General features: G+C 57.5%; 5 protein-coding genes across 5 annotated transcripts; 4 read left to right on the top strand and 1 right to left on the bottom strand.

The window, feature by feature from the left end:
* Positions 1-102: 102 nt before the first annotated feature.
* Positions 103-707, top strand: SDRG_03090 (hypothetical protein; the record flags this gene model as incomplete). The annotated part of the gene is made up of 1 exon (XM_008608711.1): positions 103-707. The coding sequence occupies one exon, from the start codon at positions 103-105 to the stop codon at positions 364-366; it is 264 nt and encodes an 87-aa protein (XP_008606933.1). The 3' UTR covers positions 367-707.
* Positions 708-1,008: 301 nt separating this feature from the next.
* Positions 1,009-3,947, top strand: SDRG_03089 (hypothetical protein). Its single transcript, XM_008608710.1, has 8 exons — positions 1,009-2,182; positions 2,228-2,791; positions 2,841-2,930; positions 2,983-3,077; positions 3,135-3,240; positions 3,284-3,364; positions 3,411-3,649; positions 3,698-3,947. Exons 1-8 carry the CDS (start codon positions 1,043-1,045, stop codon positions 3,894-3,896), a joined length of 2,514 nt encoding a protein of 837 aa, XP_008606932.1. The 5' UTR covers positions 1,009-1,042; the 3' UTR covers positions 3,897-3,947.
* A 188-nt stretch (positions 3,948-4,135) lies between these two features.
* Positions 4,136-6,570, top strand: SDRG_03088 (hypothetical protein). Its single transcript, XM_008608709.1, has 8 exons — positions 4,136-4,933; positions 4,984-5,097; positions 5,141-5,362; positions 5,407-5,499; positions 5,541-5,627; positions 5,672-6,000; positions 6,045-6,141; positions 6,189-6,570. Exons 1-8 carry the CDS (start codon positions 4,148-4,150, stop codon positions 6,276-6,278), a joined length of 1,818 nt encoding a protein of 605 aa, XP_008606931.1. The 5' UTR covers positions 4,136-4,147; the 3' UTR covers positions 6,279-6,570.
* Positions 6,571-6,688: 118 nt separating this feature from the next.
* SDRG_03087 (hypothetical protein) lies at positions 6,689-8,366 on the top strand (the record flags this gene model as incomplete). The annotated part of the gene is made up of 3 exons (XM_008608708.1): positions 6,689-7,742; positions 7,786-7,991; positions 8,040-8,366. The coding sequence occupies 3 exons, from the start codon at positions 6,689-6,691 to the stop codon at positions 8,364-8,366; spliced, it is 1,587 nt and encodes a 528-aa protein (XP_008606930.1).
* A 19-nt stretch (positions 8,367-8,385) lies between these two features.
* Positions 8,386-9,064, bottom strand: SDRG_03086 (hypothetical protein). Its single transcript, XM_008608707.1, has 3 exons — positions 8,795-9,064; positions 8,711-8,749; positions 8,386-8,666 (listed from the first exon to the last, which is right to left on the bottom strand). The coding sequence occupies exons 1-3, from the start codon at positions 9,041-9,043 to the stop codon at positions 8,478-8,480; spliced, it is 477 nt and encodes a 158-aa protein (XP_008606929.1). The 5' UTR covers positions 9,044-9,064; the 3' UTR covers positions 8,386-8,477.
* Positions 9,065-10,816: the final 1,752 nt, after the last annotated feature.

Below are 10,816 nucleotides of genomic sequence, written 5' to 3'. Positions count from 1 at the left end.
GAGGTGCTTGCAATGTGTGCTTCCCGGGCGTCCGTTCTTGTGGTCCCAGCGCTCACTGAGTTTGCATCGACGACGACGATGTCACCGCATATGCTTGACGCCATGGCCGACGCCGTCCAAGCGACGTTCGCGATGCCATGGACCAAGCGCATCACAAAGCAGCTCGAATACCGCTACAAAGACGATGTGAAGAGAGCTCCAGCCATTGACGCCTTCGCTTTCTACGCCCGGTTTGCACCGCACCGGATGCAAGCGTTTGCACTGACATGGCTTCGTCACCCGTCGGGGATGTCGTGCTGCTCCATCTACCACCTCCTTCAAGCCAGCTTCTGGGACAACAACGACTGCATCAGTGGTGTTTTATAGCTTTTGCGGCGATGTGGCGTGGATCGGGCGGTCGAGGCGATTCAAAGCGGCCGCGATCTAGTCGAGACGGAAAATGAGGAGGTCGACTACGTGAGCACGGGATGGTACCAGCACGACGACGAAGAAGACGACGACGACGACGAGATCGATGAAGAGGTGGCAAGGCAAGACACGAGACCGTCCGTGGTCTTGGCGTTCTGCGCACTACGCGGCAGCAATTCCCTCGAGCGCTCCCACAGAAAGCGCAAGTCTGACTGTGGTCAAGTCACTTCGCGCGCCAAGCGCTCCCAAACCGCTGCTATCGAATAAGAATAATTCAACGAGACAATGTAGTACATACATGTACTAATCGCAGTCCAGTCTCTGACATGTCAAGACCAATCTCAGGCACAGAGAATCTACCCTAACCCTACCCTAAACGCCCTGCGTTTATCCTAGTATTTGACACAAGTTGTAAAATGCGGGAGTAAATCAAGTCAAAAATACGTCAAATTGAACTTGTCGGAAATGCCAGTAAGGGTGCTTGCGCTAGTAGTTGGATAGCCACAGCTGAAAGCATCTCGCCTGCATTCATTTCGGAAGGTCGTGTACCTGTATAATTGTATACTCTATATTTTTTAATACCTCTTGGTCCTCTATCTTTGGATATCAACCAGAACCAGAAGGGTGTGGCAGCATGCGCAGCGAGCACGACCCAGAGGACGGTGGCTCGAGCAGCGAGAGCTCCGGCGACGAGGACTTGGTGTATGAAGCCGAGATGACGGAAGACCAGCAAAAGGCGCTCGACCTTGTCGTTGCGAGCTCGGCTAGCCCATACAACTACGACCTCCACTTGCAGGCCATTGCCGCGCTCTCGGGTGATCCAATGCTGGCGTCACAGCTCCAGACGCAGTTCGGCCGGTTTCACGAAGCCTACCCTCTGACGCTAGAGCTGTGGCATCAGTACCTCGCCTTGGCGCCCGAGCAACTTCCCGTTGCGCTCAAGGACTATCTCCAACCGGCGCTGTACTACATGTACGTCGACGCGTTGGACGACGACGTTGCAGATGACATTGACGAGGCATGGAGCACGGTGCTCACGGCATTGGGCTCGCACTGGCGAGAGAGCGAAAAGGTGTACGGTCTCTATCGGTCGCACCTCCGGGATACGATCACAGACGGTACCACGCTCTCTGACCGCCTCAAGTCCAGCTACGAAAGTCAGCTGGCGATTCCTCTCTTTGAAGGAAGCGATCGCGTGCTTTCCGAGTACCGCGCGTGGAGCGAGTACGAGTCCCACAACGCGGATGCGCTCCAGAAGAGCTTGCACTCGATCTCCTCGACGCTGGCACGCTCCAAGGGCTTGCTCACGGCCATGGCCGCGTTCGAGTCGCAGCTCGACCATGCGCCGGACGTTGCGACTCTTCAGAGCGTCTGGCTGCAGTACACAATGCACCTTGCGTCCAAGCTCAAGATTGTCGGCTGCAGCATCCTCCTCAACGTCTTTGAGCGGGCGGTCGCGAGCGTGTGCCTCAGCAGTGTTCTCTGGGAGGCATATCTCAACTTTCTGTCCGACCAGCGCATGTACGGCGCCATGGTGCAAGTGGCCATGCGCGCCGTGCGCAACGTGCCATTCGCTGCGTCGGCATGGACGTCGCTGCTGCTCGCACTCGAGTGCAACGGCGGCTTTGACGCATATGAAGTCGTCCTCGACGAGCTCGAGGGCCGCCAAGCGCTGTCACTGGACCAACTTCTCGTCGTGCTGCTCGCCTACTGCGACACGCGTCGCCGGACAGGGTCCAAGCGAGACCTCGCTGCCGCCTTTGCACGCTGCCAGGTACGACCTTTTATCGATAACAATGAAACGAGCGATGCACTGTAGGGGCTCCTCACCGAGTACCCTGCGGGTGCTTCCATGCTGCGCATGTACGCAGCAAAGTGTTTGGTGCCTCCGCCGACACCGTCGGCCTGGACCAAGCACGTGGCGGCGGCGTGGGACACGATTTTAGCGAATGACGTGACGCTCGTGACGTGGCAAGCGTGCATTGCCGAGTGTCTTCGCGCTGGCGCACCGCTCGACGTCGTGCGCAAGTACTACAAGCGCGGGGTTGCAGCAGTCGCCGACTACCCTGGCGCTCTTGCAGAGACGTACGTGCTCTTTGAGCGTGAGATGGGTGACTCGGTCCAAGACGTCGTCGCCGCCCAAAAGCTCTGCGTCAAGACGCAAGCCAAGCAGGCGGCAGTCGTCCACGAAGCACCCGCTCCAGTAGCGATCGAGGCTGTCGAGAAGGACGCGTCCAAGAAGCGCAAGCTCGTCGAAGCTGAGACGCAGCGCCAAGACGAGTACAAACGTCAGCGCACATCGGATGCCGACGGCCGCACTGTGTTTCTCTGCAACTTGGACAAGGCGACAACAAGCGAAGACCTGAAAGCCCTGTTTGCACCGGTGTTTGCCAGTCGCACCACGCAACACTGTCTCATGCCCTTTTGCGTAGTGCGGTTCGGTGACCGATGTTCGTCTTTTGCTGCGGAACCGCGAAAGCCAAGCGTCGCGCGGCATGGCCTACGTCGAGTTCGAGTCGCCGGTACCAGTGTCTTTGCGTTCAAATCCTGGCACCTTGTGTCATCTTGATGTAGGAAAGCGTGCCGAAAGCTCTCGCGCTGAACGAGTCGAGTTTCCAAGGGACGCCGCTCAACATTCAGCCGTCCAAGCCGACGGCAAAGCCCACCAAGTCGTCTTCGCTTTGTCTTCGATGCAGCAACGGAGCTCATGGCAATGGAACTTGTAGGGTCGTCGAGCGGGATGGGGTCTGGAGTACGAATCCTACGACGCTGTACGTTGCCAAGATCAACGACCAGGTTGACGAGGCCCACGTCCGAGCCTACTTTGCAAAAGTTTGTACATTCTCATGGTCTATCGTGGCTCATATGTTTACAGTTTGGTGCGATCCGGTCCGTCATGATTCTTGGTCGCAAGAAGGAAAAGGCGGCGTACGCGCTTGTCGAGTACGAAGCCGAGGTGCGTGTCTCTCCAGTCGTCTTGCGAATCAGTATTGGTGACGTAGCAAAGCGTTTTGGACGCGCTTGTTGCGGAAGGTCCGCACGTGCTCTGTGACGGCACCGTTTCGCTCAAGAAGGCCCGCTTCAGCGTCGCCGATATGGTCGCCCAGCAAGCCAAGTCGAAAGCCAACATGAAGCCAGCGCCAACCAAGACTCCCAAGCCCAAGGCTCAAAAGTCCAAGGCGATGCCCAAGCCAGCGACTGCAAAGTCCGACGACGTGGCATCCACCAAGCCTGCAACACGGTACGAAGGCGGTCAAGCAGCTCATTTTCATCTACTTTCTACGCACAGAATCGCGATGCCCCGTTCAAGTCTTGTTCCCCGTGCCCTTCGCGGCCCGCCCGCGCCGGCCAACCTCAAGCCGCGGCCAACGGCAGTCTCGGCACCTGCTCAGACCGAGATGGCGTTAGCCGCGTCTGCTCCAAAGCAAGATGCGCCGACCAAAGCCAAGTCCAACGCCGACTTTCGCAAGCTCTTTATGCAATCCTAAGAGGAACGTTCAACATGTTCTTTTGCATCGAGTTATAAAACAACGGGCTATATACATGGATCAAACCGACCTAAAAACGAGAAGCTATGTAACTCACACGGACTAGACTCCACACGCTGTGTCGATGGTCAGATTGGATACGCAATCTAGCGCCAGGATTGGTCCAATTTTATTGCCGTTTTGGCCAATGGCCGTGGCGTCTGCCAGGTGGCGGAATTTTATTCATATTGGTGTTTTGAGGAGGACGCAGCATGGCCGACGCGGAGGCGACGTTCAAGCTCGTGGACAAGCACGTGACGTCGATCCCGCCCGAGTCAACCTTCGACGCCGAATCGCCCGAGATCAAGGACGACATCCTGCGGCTCATCGTGCAGTACCTCCAGAGCGAAGGCTACACGAGCGCGTCGGCGACGATTCTCGACGAGACCAATGTCAAGCTCCTCGAGCGCAACCAAGAGCGCGATGCGATCCGCAAGATCAGCAAGGGCATCAAGGACGGCGACTGGGACCTCGTGGCGAAAATGATCCACAAGAACGCGAGCTTCCGCAAGATCAAAATCCACTCGCAGCAGGGTCTCGGCTTCCTCTACGCCGTCTGCAAGCAAGAGTACCTCGAGCTCATCGACCGGCAAGAGTACCAGAAGGCGTTCACGTACCTGACGACGCACCTCAAGCCCATGGAGAAGATCAGTGGCAAGGTCGAGTTCAAAGACCTCTGCTACCTATTGACGTGCAAGTCGATCAATGAAGTCGACTCGTTCCGTGACTGGGAAGGCGTTGTCAAGTCGCGCGAGAAGCTCGCGGAGCAGCTCAAAGCCACGTTCGAGATGGACGCCGTGCCGTCCGACCAATATGCCAACATTCCGGAGCACCGCCTCGTGCACCTCTTGCGCCAAAGCGTCGCGTACCAAATGGAGTTCAGCCGGTACCACCCGAAAACGATCCCAAAGGTCTCGACGCTGCTGCGTGACTTTGAGTGCCAAGTACTTCCGAACGCGGTCAAGACGACGTTCGAAGGCCACACGCAGAACGTCAAGGTACATCGCTCCCAAGGCTTCATCAAAGCTCATGAGAAAGTAATGCGCAGTGCGTCACGTTTGTTGGGCGCGAAGGTGCTTTTATCGCATCGGGGGCGAGCGACAACGTCATCAAGCTCTGGTCCACCGAGCCGTCGACGACCGAGGACCCGACAATCAACAAGGTATGCATTGGACCGTCCGACGACCTCGTTTTAGAATGGACAGGTGTCGTGGGACCTCCACGGACACTCATCGCGCATCTGGTACCTCTGCGGCAACAACGCCGGCGACACGCTCTACTCGGCCTCGGGCGATGGCACGGTCAAGATTTGGAGTCTCAAGAACGCGACGGCCAACCTCGCGAGCGAGACGGAGCCGTCGGCGCTGCTGGCGTCGCACTCGGACTGCGTCTCGACGCTCACGGGCCACGTTGGCGACGTGTACACGGTACAAACTCTCTTGCCGTAGCGCGTAGGGCGAGTCGCGGGTAGGTCAACATCCACCCGAACGAGACCCACTTGGTGACGGGCGGCTACGATCAGTCAGTGCGCCTCTTTGACATCCAGACTGGCGCCATGGTCAAGGTACACCTCGGAAGCAATCATAGCTTGTCACACACGCGTAGAGCTTCTCGGGCCACTCGGCCTCGGTGTGCGACGCGCAGTTCAACCGGCACGCCAACTTGATTGTGAGCGGCTCCAAAGACGGCACGGTGCGTCGCGCTTCTGTGCGGCGAGATCGTCAACGAGTGCGTAGGTGCGCTTTTGGGATATCTTGAGCGGCCTCTGCGTGCACACGCTGCGGCAAACGCTCGGCGAAGTGACGTCCGTGTCGCTCTCGTCCAACGGCCTCTTTCTCCTCACGGGTTCGCGCAACAACAGCAACCGCCTCTGGGACATGCGCATGCTCACGATGCCGCGGACAACGCTCACGAAAGACACGCCGACGCACCGTCCATCCACCTCTATGGCGCCGACGACCGCGAACAACGAGCAGCGGCCGCTGCAGCGCTTCAAGGGCCACCAAAACACGGCCAAGAACGTAGTGCGGGCGTCCTTTGGGCCTCGAGAGGACTTTGTCTTGGGGTAGCATTGGCTATTCCATCGCGTGGCAACTCATGTTTCAATAGCGGCTCGGAAGATGGCGCTGTGTACGTCTGGGACGTTGCGACGGGAAAGCTTCTGGAGCGCCTTCTCGGGCACACTGGCGTCACATACAGCGCACGGGTACGTAGAGCAGCGCTGTCGAGTGTTTTAAGCAGGAGGTTGTCTAGTGGCACGAGCGTCAGGCGCTCATGGCGTCCTGCTCGCACGACGGCACGGTCAAGACGTGGTGGTGGCAGGACCCTGCGCTCAAGCCCTAGCTTTGTTTCTGCGTGTCGAGACGTTCCAACTACTCTACAGTAGTAAGCATGAAGAGTCGCTGTGCCGAACTCGAACACTTGCCTCAATGCCGAATTAAAGTCGATTGGATGTGGCACATGCCAAAGATAGATCGGTTTAGCACGGCACAGGCGTTTTTATTCTCAGTCAGCACGCAGCATACATATATCTAGGTAATAATAAAAACGACACAAGCTACCGTGGCTCTGATGTCGCATGGGGTTAGGGTTCATGTGTCATCAGCGAGCTTCGGAGGTCAGCTATGTATTTGCATATTTGGATGTTGTTATTTGTATGCCAATACGTAAGCGTAGCTTAAAAAATGCAAATACACGGTAGACCTAGTTGCGGTTCAATTTTGCTCTTTTGTGCCATTTCCGAAATTCCGAGCATGACCAAGGCCTGCCCCATCACGATCGCGACGGCGACCGTCGCCGCCCTCGGTGGCCTCCACCTTCTCCAGAAGCAGTACCTCGCGTCGAAGCGCCACAGCTGCCAGCGCCAGCGCGTGACGCTGGACCCGCGCGCGACCTTGCACACGTGCAAGAAGTCGAGCTATCAGTACGAGACGTACGAGATCGACTATACCATGCACCACGACCACCGCGAGAAGCTCGCTGCGCGCATGCGCGCCCTTGCGTCGCCGCAGTCGGCCATTCTTCTCCACGGCGGCACCCAGATCGGCGAGTACGACACGGACACGGACATTCCGTTCAAGCAGGAGAGCATGTTCCAGTACCTCTTTGGCGTCAAGGAGCCCGACTGCGCGGGTGCGATCGACCTCGCGACGAACGAGTCGATCCTCTTTGTGCCGCGTCTCTCGGCCGAGTGGGCGCTTTGGTGCGGCGACCGCAAGCCGCTCTCGTGGTTCCAGTCGTTCTACGGCGTCGACCACGTGCACTTCACGGACGAGATTGTTTCCGTGCTCAAGGCGCGCCAGGTCGCGCACCTCTATTTGCTGCAGGGTGTCAACCTCGACAGCGGCGTGACGACGACGACGACGTCGACGTTTGACGGTATCGACGCCTTCACGACGGACCTCGAGACGCTGCACCCGCATCTCGTCGAGTGCCGCGTGACCAAGTCGCCGAAGGAGCTCGACCTCCTTCGTTGGGTGAACCGCCTCAGCTCCAATGCGCACATCAAGGTGCTCGAGACGATCGAGCCCGGCATGGTCGAGTTCCACGCCGAAGCCAACTTTCTCCACGCGTGCTACGCGCAGGGCGGCGCGCGCTTCCACGCGTACACGTGCATCTGCGGCAGCGGCCACAACGGCTCGGCGCTGCACTACGGCCACGCTGGCGCGCCGAACGACAAGGTCCTCGACGACGGCGACCTCTTCCTCAACGACATGGGCGCCGAGTACCACGGGTACGCGTCGGACATTACCGTCACGTTCCCGGTCAACGGCGTGTTTACGGCCGACCAAAAGTTCATTTACGAAGGTACCTTGTCGACTATGTGAAAACGCTGAGGCCAAGGCGATAGGTGTCTTGAAGGCGCATGACGCGGTCATCGCAGCCATGAAGCCGGGCGTCGAGTGGACTGAGATGCACTTGCTCTCGCAGCGCGTGCTCACGCAGCACCTCCTCGAAGGCGGCCTCTTCCAGAACGGCACGGTCGACGAGCTCATGGCCGCTGAGATCAGCGCGTACTTTTACCCGCACGGCCTTGGCCACCTCATGGGCCTGGACGTACGTGAGTACGAGAATGCAGCACCGCTAAATGCTTGCGTCTTGTAGGTGCACGACGTTGGCGGCTACCTCCCGGGCACGACCCGCACCGACACGCGCATGCTCCGCAAGCTCCGTGCCGGCCGCAAGCTCGAGGAGAACATGGTCATCACGGTCGAGCCGGGCTGCTACTTTATCGAAGGCCAGATCGAAGAAGTGCTCTCGTCACCCGAGACGGCAAAGTTCATCAACCAGAAGATGCTCGCGCGTTTCCGCAAGACGGGCGGCGTCCGTATCGAATCGGACGTCATCGTGACGGCCACGGGCGCCGAGAACATGTCGCACTTGGTCCCGCGCACGGTCGCCGATGTCGAAGCCGTCATGGCCCGTCGCTAAGCAGTCATATCATCAAGTACCTGGAACAAGAGTTGAATCATTTCGTGTCTGAATCCAAAATATGGGGAATCGGCTACTCGGCGTAGTCGTACGACGCAAAATTAGGTTTAGTTAGTTGTTCTTGCCCTCGAGGTACTTGGTCGACCACAAGCGGGTCGAGTTGTCCATACTGAAGTCGACGAGCGCGTCGATGGGGTGAATGATCAGCGGGATTGCGCCAAGGCCGATGCACGTCGGGAGCCAGCGCACGAGAGCTGGGTTCTTCACAGACGACGTCACCGCAGCCTTGGAGAGCGCAACCTACCACGATGCTTGAGGCTTGAGTTTCATCGGCGGCCACGTACGACGCGGTTGATCGTGAAGCCAGGAATCACGACGCTCGCCTACAACACGATATTACACGTGTCTGATGAAGTAAGGTGGCCCACCATGGTCTGCCACAGGAGCGTGTCGCCGGCGGCCGCGGCCATGTGCGCCGACTTGGCCGATGGTGGTGCGCTGGCCCCGGCCTTGGTCGCCTTGTCGTACGTGTCAGCTGCGACATAGGCGAAGGCCACGGCGTAGGAAGGGGCGACGAAAGCTGGGAAGACGGGCCGGAACGACTCGCCGAGCTCGTTGGCGTACCCGAGGTACCGAAGCGGGCCGTCGCGCAATATGTCCTTCTCGACGTTTGCCATTTTTTGGAAATGCCCTTTTAATAATATAATTCAAATGATAAATGATGTTCGGCGGCGCCATCACTGGGTGGTCCGGGCGAAGTGTGCCACATCCACGCTCGGGGTGCTACATCACTGAAGTCTATGGCGCATCCTGTATCGAGCTCCTCGACCGAGCCTTTCATCGTTCGATCCGCCTATGACGTGCAGTTCGTTGTCAACTCGTACTCGTATGTAGTGGCTTCATCAGACAAAGGTCGACTCGAAATGAGGCAAGGTATCGGTACAAACGCTTCAAAACTAGGCTGCCGGCTTAGCAACTCCCATATGAGCCTTTCGCTACCTCGAGTGAACACTTCAGTGAAAATACCTCCTTCTGTCTAGAGCACGCGTCACAGCACGCCTTCGAATTGCTAGCAAAAGGCGCCTACAAGCGTGAGAACTGCATATGAGTCGGCAAATCGAAAACTTGATACCAGGTTGATACACCAGAAGAGGGTCAATATAGTATAGTCCATCTGGTTGTAAACGCAACGCGGAGTGTTTCCACTGCGCATTTGTTTGGCGGTTAAAAGCGTTAAAATTTCCCGAAATTGCTGGCCGTTGTCAGACCCAGAACGACGCGACGACTCGATGCAGACTAGGGAGCCCAAAATACAAGTACAGGGAAGAACCGAGACCCCAAACCGCATCAGCCAGCACATCACCACTTTGTAACTCTCGAAAACGGCGGCGAAGACAACTGAATCATCATCCTCACTTCGAGTTTAAGCCCACATAACGCGAGCTTGATTTTGGTGCAACTTACTCGACGCGCAGCTGCGTGATAGCTCGCCAACGAACGGGTGGGTCTGCGGACGCCGTCAGCGACTTGAACGAAGCGCTCCATCGGGGGTTGGTGTCAAGCACCGTCCCGAACAGAGTCACTGCACGTGCGTTGGATAGCACCGCACTGAGAAAACGGTAGAATATAAAACCAGTTGCGCTACTGTGAGCACACCAGTAGGTTTTGTACCGGGATCGATTTGTGACCACTCGATGCGTATCTTTGCTTGTAAACGAACCGGTTTTATCGACCATCCCAACGTGTCCCATCGTACGGGACCCGTCTTTTGCAAAGCACCTAGGTCAGCTGTAGTACGAGCGGCCTTCTACGCACGCGGATTAAGGTCCTCGCATCGTCCAGCCCCGCAAATCGGCCTTGCGTGAATGATGCCGGCGTTGTCGTTTGGAAGACAGGAAGAAGAGGTTCTCCAGGTCCTGCTAAACGTACGATCCAACACTAACGTTATTGGACATTATTGTGCACCCATTTGACGACGCAATCCTTTCGTCGGTGAAAAGATCGGGCTCAGCAAGCGCTTGCAGTTTCGCTGCCAGGTCGCAGGTGCCGCATTGCTGCTTCCGTGATGAGGGTATGCATCATCAGATTGCAGTTGCGTGTTCTTTATACCGACGACGCACTTGGAGGCGCGATGGGTGTCCGCTCGACACTCTACTACATGGTACTACGAGGCGACACAGTACTCGGCGCGACGGCGTCGACGAAAGATCGGGCGGAAAGACACACAACTTCAACGTGCTACAAAAGCACGCGACGGGCGTACTTGTAATCGCTCACGTGACAGGCGCCCTCACTCGCGACCGGCGTGACGTCTGGAGCCTCTTCTCTCCAGCCAATTGCAGCATTCAATGGGTAGAAAGACTCGGGGCGGTCGGCAGATATACCCGGACGTGACCTATCGCAGATCAGAGCCACTTGTAATCGTGGGCGACTTGTCATGCGGGCGACGT

The sequence above is a fragment of the Saprolegnia diclina genome (genome assembly GCF_000281045.1).
Source record: "Saprolegnia diclina VS20 unplaced genomic scaffold supercont1.7, whole genome shotgun sequence".
NCBI classification, from domain to species: domain Eukaryota; phylum Oomycota; class Saprolegniomycetes; order Saprolegniales; family Saprolegniaceae; genus Saprolegnia; species Saprolegnia diclina.
Note: the sequence above shows the minus strand (reverse complement) of the source record. Positions and strands in the feature narration are given on the sequence as shown.

Excerpts from the sequence above, each read along its gene's own strand:
- SDRG_03089 (XM_008608710.1), top strand. The coding sequence starts at position 1,043 with ATGCGCAGCGAGCACGACCCAGAGGACGGTGGCTCGAGCAGCGAGAGC. Across the intron at positions 2,931-2,982 it reads ACGTCGAGTTCGAGTCGCCG|GAAAGCGTGCCGAAAGCTCT; the intron begins GTACCAGTGTCT and ends ATCTTGATGTAG. Across the intron at positions 3,241-3,283 it reads TCCGAGCCTACTTTGCAAAA|TTTGGTGCGATCCGGTCCGT; the intron begins GTTTGTACATTC and ends ATATGTTTACAG.
- SDRG_03088 (XM_008608709.1), top strand. The coding sequence starts at position 4,148 with ATGGCCGACGCGGAGGCGACGTTCAAGCTCGTGGACAAGCACGTGACG. Across the intron at positions 5,363-5,406 it reads ACGTTGGCGACGTGTACACG|GTCAACATCCACCCGAACGA; the intron begins GTACAAACTCTC and ends AGTCGCGGGTAG. Across the intron at positions 5,628-5,671 it reads GCGGCTCCAAAGACGGCACG|GTGCGCTTTTGGGATATCTT; the intron begins GTGCGTCGCGCT and ends ACGAGTGCGTAG.
- SDRG_03086 (XM_008608707.1), bottom strand. The coding sequence starts at position 9,043 with ATGGCAAACGTCGAGAAGGACATATTGCGCGACGGCCCGCTTCGGTAC. Across the intron at positions 8,750-8,794 it reads CGCTCCTGTGGCAGACCATG|GCGAGCGTCGTGATTCCTGG; the intron begins GTGGGCCACCTT and ends ATCGTGTTGTAG. Across the intron at positions 8,667-8,710 it reads GCTTCACGATCAACCGCGTC|GTTGCGCTCTCCAAGGCTGC; the intron begins GTACGTGGCCGC and ends GCATCGTGGTAG.